Genomic DNA, 15851 nt, shown 5'->3' on the forward strand with positions numbered 1-15851 from the left:
TCGAAGAAAGCAACAATAAACCTCGAATTCATAGCATGTGGAACACACTTGCTATTTACTCAATAATGTGTACGTGGGCTCTAAATAATAGAAAAAAGAATATTTCCAGTGAGAAACCTTCGATATTTTCGAAAAAGAAGGTATAAATAGTGAAATAAGAATTTGAGGTGATCACCTTAATGTCGGTCACAACGTGGTTCTAAATTAAATTCATGGCGTGGTGCGGACTCAACGTGTAACATGTAAAAGATGGGGCGTAGGTCATTTTCTTTTATAGCTGATAATGTTAGGAATATAACGCCTCTATTTATTTACCTTAACACAGTGTTACTTTCACAATGATGTTTCCTGTTCTTTTTTTCTAGAAAATACTCATTGAGCTCTGCAAGAACTGCAGTGGAAAAGCACACGACTTGAAAGTTATCCGAAATGGTTCGAATTCTCGAATTCGCTCTGTTCGCGTTCCTGGTGGTGGCCAATCTGTCCCTGGGTCTTTACTTCTCCTTCCGAAAGAGAAACATAGTTGCCGGAGGCGCGGCAACAACGAGTGAGGTGTTCCTTGCCAGCCGGATGCTGAAGACGCTTCCTCTGGCCGCATCTTCCGTGGCGTCGCTCTTCTCTTCAACGGGACTCGTCGGCTTTCCTGCTCACTACTACGCCTATGGCTGGCACCTTGCCTGGGGATATCTGGTGCCACTGGTGCTGATCCCATTGGCCACGCACGTGTTTGTACCGGTGTTGTACCGGCTGGGCATCACGTCAATATTTCAGGCAAGTACCGAAACAAAACTTTTCGTGTCTTAACACCACAGCATTTGGAGGCACTCGCCGCAGGTGGACCGCTTTCGTATTGTCTCGTTTATGGCGCTCAAAAGGGAGTCATAGCACTTGTGGCGAATTATTTGAGTCGGCAGTGAGGTGAAATATAGCAATACGTCTATACATCTATATATCTTTGTTACAAAGAACTTACTGAAGCAGAATTAATAACACCGCGAGTCGCATGTCGCCACATTGCTCTAGTAATGCGAGAGAATGGGACTACGTCAGTTAAGCAGAGTGCACACACCACTGCAGTTATGCGAGCAGTGAAAGGAAAGGCTAGCGAAAGACGAGTAGACATGAGATAGACACGATTAGAGGAGAATTATGCAGCTTTAGCGTTCCTATGTGGAGGAAAAGGTTCCTGTAGTTGGGCAGCTGAGTCGCAGCGTGCCGTAGATATGGTGTCATAATTTGTTTATGAAACATCTGAGGCATATCCTTTTCATTAAACACAGACACAGCCAGTGAGCTGGCAGGTTGCCACCCGAAATATCTATGTAATTTTATATGTCTACTTCCCTCATGACTCCTACAATTAGCCCATGGCCCTCAGTCACCAGCGGCTGCGGAGCACCCTGACCACGGCAGTGGTGAGACCTGCGACGTGGCAGAAGGTGCTAAGAATATCTGGGTCCGGCCAGGCCGCCACTGAAAACTGACCCCAGCAACGTTCAACACGCGCACCCCATCGAGTGAGGCTAGCTTAGCAGGGCTGTTTGAGGAATTATCAGGCATTACCTGGAATATTATTGGCCTTAGTGATGTGAGAACTGGTGAGGTTTATACAGTGCTGACGAACGGCCACGTCCTCTGCTACAGACGTCTTCCAGGAAGGAGAGAATTCGGGGTAGGATTTCTAGTCTATAAGGGCATAGCGGGCAACATTATTGAATTTTACAGCATTAATGAGAGGCTAGCAGTCCTCGTAATACAGCTGAATAGAAGGTATAGAATGAAGGTAGTACAAGCCAAAGCCCCAACCTCCATTCAAGATGAAGAAATACAACAGTTTTATGAAAATGTTGAATTAGCAATGAGAAAGGTGAAAAGCAATTGGAAACAGTGGCATCGATTCTTGGAGCGATAAAGGAGAGATAACTGTACAATTCGCGGAAAGGAATAGACTCCGAATGATGAATACCTTCTTCAGTAAGCGCAGCAGCAGCAAGAAAAGCTATAAGGGAGAAACAAAGAATGAAATAGATTTCATACTATCTGCAGACCTCAGCGTAATGTGGATTGTAGAAGTGTTAGGTATGGTAAAGTGCAGTGACCATAAGTTAGTGAGCTCTATGGTTCGCATAAATCATATGGTTCGCATAAATGCATCTTCTGCAAGAGTGGCTGCATAGCCTAGTGGTTACGACGCTCACGTAGGAACCGGTGGTAGGCGGGTTCGAATACCGCGTCGGCAAGAAAGTTTATGTTCTTTCTTCGTAGTTTCTTGATACGCACCACAAACTACGGCCGGCCTCAACAGCTTTGCTGTTACAAGAAAGGCACCTCTATTTGCACAGGCTCAGAAGCACTTCATCAAGCGTCCAAAGTTAGATTGCTTTAGAAGCTGCAAGGAAAATAATCCAAGCCGGGTCTAAAAAACACCAAGAAACTATTGCAAATTCAATGTGTGCAACGAGTGGCGAAAATTAGAAAGGGAAGTGATATATTGCGACTATTGTTCAGGATTCATTTCCTGCCATAGGAAATTATTTTGTGAAAACCTACGAATTAATTCAAGCTCCACTAAAAAAAGCGCTGTGAGCCGGCCCTTGATCTATGACGGAGACCCGAGCAAACTGGAGTCCGCTCTCAGCCCAATGAGAATGCTCTGGAAATGTAAATGCTAGTCTAATGGGGTAATTGAACGCTCGTGGTTGGAAGGTAAAATATCACCTTTGGCTGAGCACTTATATCAGAAGCACAAACAAAATTTCCAAATGCCTTAAGTTTCGAGCTAAAACCAGTCACACAATACATATCTGTAGGGAGAAAACAGCTGTTCTAAGCATGCAAACCCGCTTGACGTCACGCAAATGAGCGAACCTAATTGGCTGCAGCATCTATGCTAACTGTGCTTGTTTGGAACAGCCTGTATGTAAACTTTATTATTGCAATAGCAATTATATGGACACTTCAAGCGGATTTCTGCCATCGGCGTCGCCGTCGCTGTGAGGTTCCGTATAAAGTCCACGGGCGATAAAATCGTCGCCGCACGCCGTACGTGCGAGTGAAAGCGCGCTTGGGACGCTCGCTATCACGGAGAGCGAACTCACGGCGGAGAGCAAACGCGACTTCCGTCGCGCGAAAGGCCGTGGTGGCATGGGAGGGAGGGAGGGGGCGGGCGACGCTGTGCTGCGGCACCAAATGCGTATCTTGCAACCAGGCGCAAGGGGAACTGGCGACTCATTCTAGCACGTGAAAAGAGAAAAGCGGAAAGGCACCGTGGGAGGGAGGGAGGGGCAGCTTTTGCTCTGCCAACAATTGCGCTTGTACTTTGCCTGGCTGCGGTGGTCGCCTGCACCGTATCTTTAAAGCGACCTCCACACGGCTCTGACATTTGTATGCGCTGTGCATTCGCCGCTCAGTTTCCGTTGAAGCGATAGTCAGCACGAAGCTTCGCTCGCTGCGGCAGCCGTGCTTGCTGCCAGCGTTTTGACAGTGGTTGTCTGAGATCATCGAGTGGGATCTATTCACGTTTGCATGTGCGCGCTGACACCACGCTTGCAAATTCAGTTAGTAAGCGAATGTGTCCAAGTTTATGCAGCCGATAAAACTACTATCCCTACTCCGAATCTCTACTACTATCCCTACTATCTCGACTAATTTGCTATCGCAATTGATGCTTCGCCTTTCGGGCGAAACTGCGTCATTTTTTCTTACGTTGTCCTCGAATATAGAATGATGGAGAAAGACATTAGGAACGCCGGGCAGTCACCGTTTTCCTGTTTTTTCTTGCAAAGAAATTAAGGCACACCAACTTGTCAAACTAGTTACAATTCCGAATGTAATCTCTCGAAGTTATCGATTCTTTTTATCAAATGAACTCCAAGAAGGAAAAGTTCAGTTAAGCAGAATTGGCATAAACTATACTTCTCGAATACAAGAAACATTTCTTACAGCGATATCCGAAACAGCAATCGTCATAAATTTATGGAAAACGCAAGATCGAAAGGTGGGCTTCAAATTTACCCACTACCTCCTTATGACGTTATGTGATGTAGATCGCGTCTTCTTGGATCGGGCCAGTCGCTTATCCACAAAAATTATATTTCATGCTAACTGAGACAAATACTCAACTGAAGGAGTTTTGAAAGCTTCTCTTAGCGAAACGACCCCAAAATACAGAAAATATTTGAAATTCATGACGCCCTATCTATAAATTAATAAGGTAAGCCCTTCGTTTCCAGCAGTCATAAAGAACATGATTCTTTCATATAAACGCACACCGTGTCTTAGAAAATACTTCACCCAAATTAGACCTAATGCTGCCGTTTTACCTAGCGTGATATAAAACTTGGATTAAGGCCGAGAGGTTATTGACAAGGTGGACGAATACTTTGGGAACTGTTAGCGAAAAAAGCCTCGAAAAGGCAACTCCGTTTTCGATGATCAGCATAAGCGAAAGATGTATGCATACAAAAAAATGTTACGGCGGAGGGGTTCAGCACTATGAATCACGAGTTTTATGATGCCCATATGTCACTGCGGCAGACTGGCGATTACGATCTTAACGGCAATGAATTAGTTGCAAAGCCCGAAAACGCGGGCATAAAAAAGCGAAGCTTTAGATATTGCTGTTGCATCAGGAACACTCTCTCATCGCCGAATATATTGCACCTAGAAGGAAATAAATTCTGGCATACGCATGTGGTGTATGAAATTATAGCTGCCATAAATTTCACCGCCATCTATGCTATACGCTATCTCACAAGCTGGCTGTGGCACTGTGGAAGCTACACGAATTCTTAGCCAATAGGAAGGCCGAATGCCCCTCGAGATGTTCTCATCCGCGCTGCGTCGTCTGCTGAGCGTCTGGTTGCCCTTCTGTTACATGCTCCATGGTTGCTGGATTGACGAAAAAAATATTTTGACGCCATAACCATCAGCTGCGTTTAAATGAATGCGACAGCAGGACTTCGCTTTGCCTATACGCTGTCCCTGCAGTTACCTTGAAGCTTCCTTAGCAAGTAATAAGGACGAATGCCCTCATAAATGTTCACCTGCGCCACAGCGTCTGCTCGGCGTTTGCTCGCTACCGTAATCCTGTAACATGCTAGAGCGTGTCAGTAAATTAATGATGCAGTGAACAATTACGCTTTTATAGCGTTCCGCATTGTCAACGCATCACCAATGCTAATGCTATGGCGCCCCCATCTGCTAACTAGATATCAAACCAGTTTTACGGCTCGGTTCCGTGTCTCTAGTCCTAGCAGCGTGAAAATGAACAGCCGATGTCCATAATTACGACAAAACATACCTAATATTTAGCCTCAGCTTGAGATGAGGCTTAGCGATGACGAATTTTGCCCCTTGTTTCTTGCCTACAGGGAAAGGGCATGTAAAAAGCGCGAATTCGGATCGAAGCGGGTGGTCGGCGCTGTATGGGTGCTGCCATCTTTCTATGAGTCATCGCTGTAAGGGTGGCTATTGCGGTTACCTGCCGCAGTAATTCTCGGTATACGACGTGCATGCGCAAAGGTCTTAACATGTCCCATATCGCTGTACCGTACCATGTAGTGAGCCAAAATAAAGCTCTATAGTGTAGCCAATAATCAGCAATTCATGCCCAGAATTATATACCGCTGCGCAAGGATATTGCCTGTGTACGCCTCGTACCTTCGGCAGTGCTGCAACAGCCTTTTGAGATGGAGTATAGGCACCAGACGTTAATTGTCGGAGTCATGAGGGAGGTAGTGGCCGAATACTGCACCAGGGAGGCCAATTCCTGTTCTGGTGAGGGAGTGACTTTGATGAAGCTTAGTGGGCCTTCCTTGTTTGGTTGCACCTGAACTAGTGTAGCCCCACTAGCTCTCAGCGATATATATATTTTTTTCTTGCCGGTGTCAGGCACCACTCCATGCCTGAAAGTGTGGTGCACTGGAGTAGGATTCGAACTTACGACCTTCAGATTTGAAGCCGGGTATTCTACCTCTGCTCCACGCCACCACTGGAGGCGCAAGTTAGAATACGCTAGCGCAAGACAGGGGTAATTGGAGATCGCAGGGAGAGGCATTCGCCCTGCAGTGCACATAAGATATAGGCTGATGATGATGATGATGATGGGTACCAGACGAGGCGCTAAATAAAGGTATTTACTCTCTCTCCATCTATGTAAATTCTCCAAGGTTGCCAGAGAAACCAAGCCCGCAGGCCCTGTCCCATGAGTACAGAACTTATGGATTGTCCGCGACTGTAGCGGAGAACATCCAGTATTGACATAGAGTGACCTGAACTTTTCCACAAGAAACATGCGCTGCTAACGAGAAGGGGACATTAGCATGTAAAGGGTAGCAAATCCTGAATATTTATTAAGACATTCACATGCCGAAATGTCATCTTTATCCGGCGAGAAAGCTTTACTGTAGGGACGCCGAGCAGTGCACTTTCCGGCCGCGGCTGCCACATTTTGACGGGGCGAACAGCAAGAACGCTTGTGTACGCTACTTTGGGTACATGTTGAAGATCCCCATGTGGTCAAAGTTAATCTCCAGCAGCCCACTACTGCGTCCCATAAGTCACTGTGCAGTTTCGCGACGTTCAACACCACTCTTTTCGAAACCTAGTTGGCCACCCATACTACGAAAAGTAGGAACTGAAAAAAAAAAATCCACGCATCTCCACGAAGTGAATCATGAAGAGTGGGCGAAGCACTGGGGATCGTTTTTACCGTAAATCACCCGTGACATTGGCCACTCGCGCATGCAAATGAGTGACAACGCGAGTCTACAGTATATACAATGTTTTATTTGCAGAACTCGTATGTCGTGTTGAGTTCTGTATTCCGTTTTCCCTTCATTATCACTGCTTTGTGGCTCGTAAAATGTAGAGCCAACGGTTCTTCGATCGGATCTAGCCTGAAGTTGGCAAAGACAAGGTCTATGCACGTTCCCCTGGTGGTTGTTGGTTGTTTCCAGTCATACAAAGTGCATCATAGAGCGTATTGAGACGTCATATACTGCACAACCCAGTCACTGTCCGTGATGTCTACTTTGAAGTCTCCGCCAAGTACGAAGGGGTTGTTCTTGTACTTTGTTTCGTATTCGCGCATGGCTAGCTCGATGTAGTTTTTCTATGTTGTCTGGGGAGAGATTCGGGGCCAAGTACACTGTCATGACGACTGTTCCGTCAGATAGTTTTATTGCAGCGTGTTCACCATTGTGAGATTAGCTCGTTATTGGTAGGTCGAGATCCACCGCGGTCTCTGGCAATTTCACTTACATCCCAACACCACCCGCCGAACGCTCTGCTTCTTCTGTACAGATGACGGGGAAGAATCCATTGATGTGCGGTTTCGCGTTCCACGTATCGGTAAAGCAAAGGAAGTCTGCTTTCGTTAGTATGGGATCTCGTTCGACGTCTTTTGCGTGGGCATTGAGGGAACGCGCCGGGGAGAGAAGGCAAGCGGGGGTTGGGAAGTGAGCTAAGAGCTCGCAAGGAGTAGACCGCGTGCGCATGCGCCGCGCTGCCCTCCTCCGCCCTCTTGGTTGTTATGGCTACGGCGCGGCCAACGTTGACCGTGAGCACGGACAACGTGGACGGACGGACAAGCCTCGACCTTGAGGTGATTCGCCCCTAAAAGAAAGATGGAACAGAAAATTGCGTTTTGTTGCTCGTCAGCTGGGTGTCAGCTGCGGGTTATTTATAACAGGGCTATATAGCAGGTCTCTCACGAGTCAGAAATGTGCTGATCGCGGGGCAATTTTTACTACGATGATTGCTGCGATTAGAATTCTTCGGAAACTTACCCACTTAGTTGAACGACATCCGTATCTATTCTCCTTCACTCCATCTTGGGTTGCTACTCTAGATATGTGCCATTGCCTATGTGTCGCCTCTTCAATGAAAAAAACGTACTTTAAAATTACCCCGGCGCTGGGCGGGATCGAACCCGCGTGACATAGGTTGCTCAAGCACAGTAGTCGAAAGCTGCTCTCGAACAAGTGCGATGAGCCAGGGAGCAATTCTTATGGTTCGCACACACCCGGGCACCATGCATCTCTCAGGCCACGGGTGGACTGCGTGGCGCCGTCGCTAGGTAGCGCAGTCTGTCCGAGGGAAGCGCGACAGAAGAGCTGTTGCACTCTAAGGCGCATATGGTACCTCTGTATATTCATTTATTTATTATTACCCTCAGGGCGAAAGGCAATAAACAGGGGATTGGGATACAGGAAGTGAAAATAACATAAAAAAGAGGAGCTAGAACGTTCAAGTACAAAGGCTTTTGATTATACAGCTTTAGCTGGGGTTTACATCGTCATAAGAAATTGGTAGCAAACTAAGATAGTAAAGTGGTAAATACAAAATGCACTTAGGTTACAACGATATAGTAAGGAAAATGCTTCGATTACACAATGTCAGATAAAGCCACTCGAAACCTGTGTTTATCGTGAATGGATACGACTTAAGCAGAAAGGTGGTTCCATTCCGTGGATGACCGAACGAAAGATGACTGCAAAAAAGTTTTGTGGGACATGATTCGAGACTAACCTTATAACGATGTTCGATTCGAGGCGATACGTATTGTAACTGAAAAATGAGATCATTGCGGAGCGTTGAATGATAATATAGCTTATGAAAATGAACTAAACGTGCGATTTTGCGACGAGAAGAAAGTGGACTAAGTGAAAGGTTAGTTTTCACGGCAAACACACTTGTAGTTTTATTGTAAATGCGTAAGATGAAACGAACTGAATTATTTTGAACGAGTTCTAATGAAATAATTAGTTTCTCAGTGGCAGTATCCCAAAGAGTGCTTGCATATTCTAGTTTCGGACGTATAAGGGTAGTATAAAGAAGCATTTTTAGGGATGAAGGGGCAGTTGAAAAGTTATGGCGCAGGTAGCCAAGCACGCAATTAGCAATGCTAATTACGTAGATGGTATGAGCATTCCAACATAAGCTAGCACAGATATGCATACCTAGGTATTTGTAAGAGTTCACCATTTCCAAGGGAAGATTATTTAGGTAATATGTATATATGTTGTTAGTTATTCGGGATACACGCATCACTTTACATTTTCCAACGTTTAGTTCGATTAACCAATTTTTGCACCAATTAGCTACAGTCGTCAGATTGGACTGAAGGCGGTTAGGATCTTCTGCATTAGTTAGTTCGCGAAAGATAACACAATCATCAGCAAATAAATGAATGTTAGATAATAGAGAGGAAGGGAGGTCGTTAATATAAATTAGAAACAAAAGAGGCCCGAGCATTGAACCTTGTGGCACACCGGAAGTTGCGCTTCCAAGTGGTGAGTTATGGCCGTTTGCGGTTACAAATTGAGTGCGATTAGATAGGAAGCATTCAATACACTTCAGGATGTTAGTGTCAAGGTCCAGCTGACTGAGTTTATAAAGTAAAAGTTTATGACAGACCTTATCAAATGTTTTAGCGAAGTCTAAAAAAAGGCGATCTGCAAACGATGAACGATCGAGAATACGATGCAATTTATGCTGAGTTTCACATAAAAGTTTCACATAAAATTGGTTTCACGTAAAATGGTTTTCTAAATGCATGCTGAGCTGGTGTGAAAATGCATTTGATTCAAGGAAGTCAACAACGTGTTTGAAAATTAAATGCTCGAGCAACTTACATCAAATACTTGAGAGTGAGATGCGGTGATAATTGGATGTTAGATTTTTGTTGCCTGACTTATGCAGTGGAACCAACTTCATAATTTTTCATTGGCCAGGTTGAGTGGACGTATCCAGTGACTGCTGAAAAAGTTTTGTTGGGATAACAGAACTAACGGCGTTTGTGTTTTTTAGAAATTTTGAGTTATTAAAGTCCTAACCAGGGGATGAGTGTTGATGCAGAGAATCAATTAGTTTCGCAACGCCAGCAGTTTCAACTATGAGTGGAGGCATAACTGCGTAACCGTACTGGCGAATAGGAGGTAGGCGGTCATTGCAGGAGACGGGAAAAATTTGCACAAATGTGTCATTAAGGCAGGTCACCACCTTCAAAAACGCATTTTCTGAATTTTTGGGGGGAGGGGGAATTTAACATATTGAAGCTGCCTGTCTATTCAAGAGTATTTAGCAAAAAGAATTATGTTATCTCAATCTGTTCAAAGTTATGACCATTTTTCCAACCACTCCTAGACGCATACGAAACCAAAACTGAAGGTTGCTGAATCCACAGCATCTGCCATCTCGTTATAAATGTATCTTTGGATACATATTTGGGAATGCTAATTTGTTCAAGTACATTCTAAAGCTTTTGGAAGCATTTTGTGGCAATGTTATCAGTTTATTTAAAAATTTCCACAAGAGGGCTACAGGGCGCTGCGGCACTCTGTTTACATTGCGCGCATTTGCGTTGGTTTGTGTTTGCATCTGCGTTATTTGCGCCATCTGTGCTTTTTCGTACGCCATTACGAGCTCGCGGATTTAGTTCTAGCCCTTCAAGGCGAAAGTTATAGTACCTCATTAAATATGGAAGAGTACCGGACCAAAAGGAAGCGTCAACGCAGTGACTATCGCCTTGTGAGGAAGGCCGCACGTGAGGAAATTGGAGACGCAAAACGGGCCAGAAAAAAATGCGTGCTTCAGATTGCTCAAAAGGAGATCGTGCCGCCTCCAAGGACGGCCCAAGCTATGAGCCTGGTGAATTTTAGACATATTGAATGCTTTTTTTATTACATTGACATTCGGTTCAATTCTTTGACGCCATTTTTCTCAGAACGTGATTTTTTGCAACATACAGTTACGTGAACAGTGATAACTTTCTTTGTAATGAATATTTTCGCATAAAAGTTTCTGTGCTGTTTCTTTATATGTGAAGCTGTGAATTCAAGCAGTATGACTGAAAGCGAGCAGTAACGTTTTATACTATGGCCAAATGTGGGAAAAACAAACCTGGCGGATATCAACTTTAGCAGTCTTTTTATGATGACGCATAGCTTAGGGATGTGGGGATTGTGGTGGTTAGACGCGCAGGTTATTGTCCTGATTACTTACCTGCCAAGTCGCGCTTGAATTGCACCTACCATTTTGTAGTTATGACTGCTGGTGCAACATACATATTTTGGCACATTTTGATTTATATAAATTATTTGTTAAATTTTTAGCAATTTCATCATTTCAAAGTTTCAAACTACATAAGCTTTACAAGCAAACAATATAATTGTAACTTTTGAACTACAATTGCAGAATTTTTCTGCAAAACGCGTTCGTTAGGTATATGGTTGCCCAATGGGTCTTCCGAAGTTATCTGTTTGTTACGCAAGAGCTTGATTGCACTCCAAAATCTTTTAACGTTAGTCTTTAAGTAGATGGTAGCACGTTTAGATAGAAAATTAGATTTAGCGTTCTTAAGAGCTGTTACGTATGTGTCGAATGCGGACTTATAAGCAGACAAGCCTGTGTCCGTTGGCGAGTGTTTTGTAGAGCGACATAGGCATTTTTTGCGGTTCCATAAGCGTTAAAGATGGGCACTGAACCAAGGAGCATCAGAATTGGCGGTAATGCTGCGAGATGGGATGTACTTTTTAGTTCCTGAACATTATCGGCGAACATGTCCCAGTTGCGCTGAAGCGAACGATTTTCGAAATCCCGCAAGAAAGTGTCTAGAAATATAATTAATTCGTTATCTATGGTGGTGAAGTCTGCTTTATTGTGAATATGTATAGATTTTCTGAGTTTACTTGATTTAGGTGTAGAAAGGTTAATCCGAAATGCAAGTAGGCAGTGATCGCTTGTACCAGGTAGGTGTGTAATCTCCGAAATTGAGTCGGGGTGGGATGTCAAAACTAGGGCAAGTGTGTTTGCGGCGTTAGAAGATACACATATAGGTTGAGTTACTGGCTGTGACAATGAAAAAACTGAGCACAAGTCCAGCAATTCTTTAGCTTGTGCTGAAAAGGGAGCGAGTCAAGAAGGTTGATCATTCCAGGTTTTGTTTGGAAGATTAAAATCGCTCAGGAGTAGGATGGGAGCTTCTGAAAGGAGCACAGTTCCGTAAAGATCGGTCATTTTGTACCAAGGTTATGCAGTAAAGCCAGTACTCGCACGCATACCTTGCAAGCTTATTCCCGGGACAGAAGTACGTGAACCCTGTTCTAATGTTTATAGTTCGTTTTTTTAAACAGCGAAGCTGTTTAAGCTAGCCGTAAAAAGTGCGCGTTTCACGAAATTATCATCATCAGCATTGGCTCGAGCGTTGTCGTCTTCTTCCGCAACTGGCTCGTTGGCGCCCCTCGGTTAGCACTCGTACTCGTGCTCGGCACGCGCTCGTGCCACGGCTCCCGCGTTCGTCGTGGTCGACTTCTTCCACAGGTGGCTGCGTGGCCGCTAATGATTCCAGCGTGCAATTTCACTTCTCTTCTGTTGTCGTAATGCGGAGTCAAAGCTTGCACTAGGCCGCTCAAAGCTCGAGACACAACGAAGCTGGCCGATCGATTGCGTTTCCTGGTAGTAGCTAGGTTGAACTTGGCTATGTCGAGGTTGAACTTGGTTGTATCTAGGTTGAACTTGGTACTAGCTAGGTTCCTCCTTGGCTGTGCCTGAGTTGAGCTTGTTTATGCCAGGTATCTCTTAGGTTACGACGCAATCCATTGGCCAGCTTCGCTGTGTCTAGAGCTTTGCGCTGCCTAGTTCAAGCTTTGCCGTTTTTTTGGCTGGTCACGATCGACAACATGCGAGACACGTAGTGCAAGTTGGCACTTCTGAGTGCAAAATATGCTCCACCAGCTCAAGAACCTTACGTGCTCTGCGCAGTACATGTTGCAGTGGTATCTATGGGGGAATGCTCTATCCAGTATGCATGGTGTTGGGCTGCTGAGCACGAGGTCGCGGTATCGAATCCCGGCCACGGCGGCCGCATTTCCATGGGGGCGAAATGCGAAAACACCCGTGTACTTAGATTTAGGTGCACGTTAAAGAACCCCAGGTGGTCTAAATTTCCGGAGTCCCCCACTACGGCGTGCCTCATAATCAGAACTGGTTTTGGCAAGTAAAACCCCATAATTTAATTTTTTTCTATCCAGTATGCATTACAAAGGTTTCTGCATATAATTCATCTTGAAACTGCAGCGCGCACACAAAAAACGAGGACAATAAAGCAAAGGTAACAGACAGGCGCTGACTTGCAACTCAGTTTATTTTTGGAGAGAAATTACACACATATATGCATTTGTGCATATAAATCACATAACATTTCTTTCTAGAAGTTTTCAAAAAATTTCACACACCTAGCATGAGCAATTCATTAGTGCTATTTCTGCAACATGTGTTCTCACACGAAGAACCTGAGCTAAAAAATGCGTGCGCGCGAATTTTTCGTCTATGCGACCAACTTAATAAGGCTAGTCGTAAAGTGAACTATTGTGCCCTGCGGTTACGCAATCAATCGTTGGCAGAGCGTCAGTTGTCGCTAAACGTCGTTTAAAGCAGCTGCACTGTCCAATCCCTGTGACGTGGATGTCTAGATTAAAAGGTATTTTAAATTTCCGCGTACACACATTTTATGTGCAGCGCATTTTATGATTCCATCATGAGCAGTGTAAACTGTCACATCCATGGCCGCAAATATGCAAGTAGTCAAAGATTCGAGATGGAGCAGCGCGTCTGAAACAGTTTTATTAAGTACGATAGGGCTTTGCCGCTTTCCGTACGGTTTGTATATATATTTATACAATTATCTGCACTAGACCAAACCACATCGGAAAACAGAAAGTGTCAGTATGACGTGGATTGTACCAATCGAAAGCGCATGACCAAAGAACACCGTAGCCCGATGGATGAGACGTAGGCTGGCTCCAGGGCCTGATTGCGATGTCAATGTCACTCAAAAAAAAAAAAAAGTTGGCACCCCGTCCTTAAAGTTGGCTTTGCCTCTGTATACGTAGCAGCTGACGTATTTTGGACCACGTGATTGCTCTCGGCGCGTAAAATTATCGCGCAACGCTGCACCCTTTGGGATCATATACTGATATATAGGGGCACTGTGAAATGCGATGGCCTGTAGAGCAAACATGATATGGAACAGGTAGAACGAGCACAATGTATTTAGGCGAAAGCTCAAACAAACAGCAAAGGGTTTCTGACAAAATGAGTTTCAAATTTGTTCCGAATGAAAGACTGAAGGAAAAAAAAAGTCTCGCGCATATTAAAAAAAATTGCCGACGCGCTCGCAGAAAGGGTAACACAGTCTTGGTATTAGGAAAGCAAGTGTTTCCGACTACATAAAACTATCGAAGTTTGCCGTCTATATCAGTCGCCTTCCTATAAATAGTACGACGTATAAATAATACATCATGTATAAATAAGTGATCGATGTCCGGTTATCAGTCACGAGATATTCAGAGGCAATAATAAGAAAAGTAGGTCAGGCCACCGATGCGCCCTCCACTAGACATTGTTTTATTGCTAAAGCATGAAAAAGAGGATGCGCAGATTTTGCGACGCTAAAGTCATGATCTCGAGTATCAGTGCATTGAAAATTCCTCCCGTGTTAAAGAAAACTGACACAATAATCGCTCGCTCGGCAACAACAAACAGATGTTGCCTTGTGAGGTTTGGTGTCCGCATATGCTCCCCAACCAGACATATTATTTAGGAATTGGAAAAGTCTGTGCACTGTTCCGTAGTATACGTGTGCTTCGAGGGAGTGCCTTGTATGTTTTTTTTTACGTTAAAAGCAGGAACAGCGTTTAAGTAGAGTTACTCATTATTCGCCTGATTACTCATAATAAATCATCGCCCTTTCCTGATTCAGCTATTCTGACTGGCTTCTAATACTTCCCACAGTATCTTTCTTTTATTCTTCATGAGAAAGATAATAAGCAGACATTATATACGTATGTAAATAATATTTGAGCAGTAATTTGGGGTGCAGGCTGTGCTCTGAAACAAAATTAGAGATCGAGCCGAGATGACTTCTGCATTAAGCTCCGCCACCCCCCGCCTCCCGCCTGCAGAAAAACAAAACAAAAACGACAAAAAGGAAACGTCAACACTGGTGATGAGCTGAATGCGTTCAAGTAGTAATGTGGTTACTCTCTGACATGTTGACACAGTGACAGCAGGAAAGAAGCTGTGCTTCCCAGCAGCTTTAGCTTGGGGCCACGCCGAATTCCCCATTTATATACATGTAAAACGCAGAAATGAATGCAGCGATAACCACTGCACCGACATGGATAAAGTATTAATTTGAGAAAAAAGCCTATAGAGCAGTAATTGTAGGACCGAGAATTTTTATTTAGGGTCACGAATGTTTTAGAGAAATTACAGAAAATTTGTAAGTAAAAGAATAAAACCAGGAAGTTTACAAAAGGGTAACACTGCCCCCAAAACAGATATCGCAGTTCTGTTAGCTTCGAATGTTAAACAATGTCAAGTGGTCGTGTGTGATATATTGATTTACAGCTTGCGTAAACATTTATAATGTTAGAAGAGCTTCCCGAAATTCCTACTCACAACTCACAAGTTAGCAGCATGGTTCAGACAGTGTAAAATAAGCGAATTTTGTGTGCTTTAGGTGCCTTAAAAGGTGCATTTTACCGAATGGCAACTTCATAAGTGGCCTTTTTGAAATCCTACAAGTTTCATGGCTCTTTTTTAGAAATTAATAGGTACTTGAAATCTCATCCAAATCCGTGCAGTGATAGCCGAGGAAAACGATATCTCAGTTCCGATGTGATTAGGAGGAGCTCCAGAGCTAAAGCTTCCTCTTAAAACCTTGATTTGGGAGACAGGGCATGACCTGAAGCCTGACCTCTCAATTGTGTTCCTCGTGTTTAGTAGCTGTAGCTCTATATCAGCGCTTTCAGCAAGTTTGGTCGTTCAAGTTTAATGGTGTTACC

The 15851-nt window shown here is 44.2% G+C and overlaps 1 protein-coding gene across 1 annotated transcript in view; it reads left to right on the top strand.

The window, feature by feature from the left end:
* Positions 1-429: 429 nt before the first annotated feature.
* Positions 430-15851, top strand: part of LOC125947722 (sodium-dependent multivitamin transporter-like) — a 29233-nt gene continuing 13811 nt past the window's right edge. The window contains exon 1 of the mRNA XM_049672975.1: positions 430-771. Within this exon, the coding sequence (XP_049528932.1) occupies positions 430-771 (342 nt within the window). The remainder of the gene's footprint in view (positions 772-15851) is intronic.

The sequence above is a fragment of the Dermacentor silvarum genome, chromosome 8 (assembly GCF_013339745.2).
Source record: "Dermacentor silvarum isolate Dsil-2018 chromosome 8, BIME_Dsil_1.4, whole genome shotgun sequence".
Taxonomy (NCBI): Eukaryota; Metazoa; Arthropoda; class Arachnida; order Ixodida; family Ixodidae; genus Dermacentor; species Dermacentor silvarum.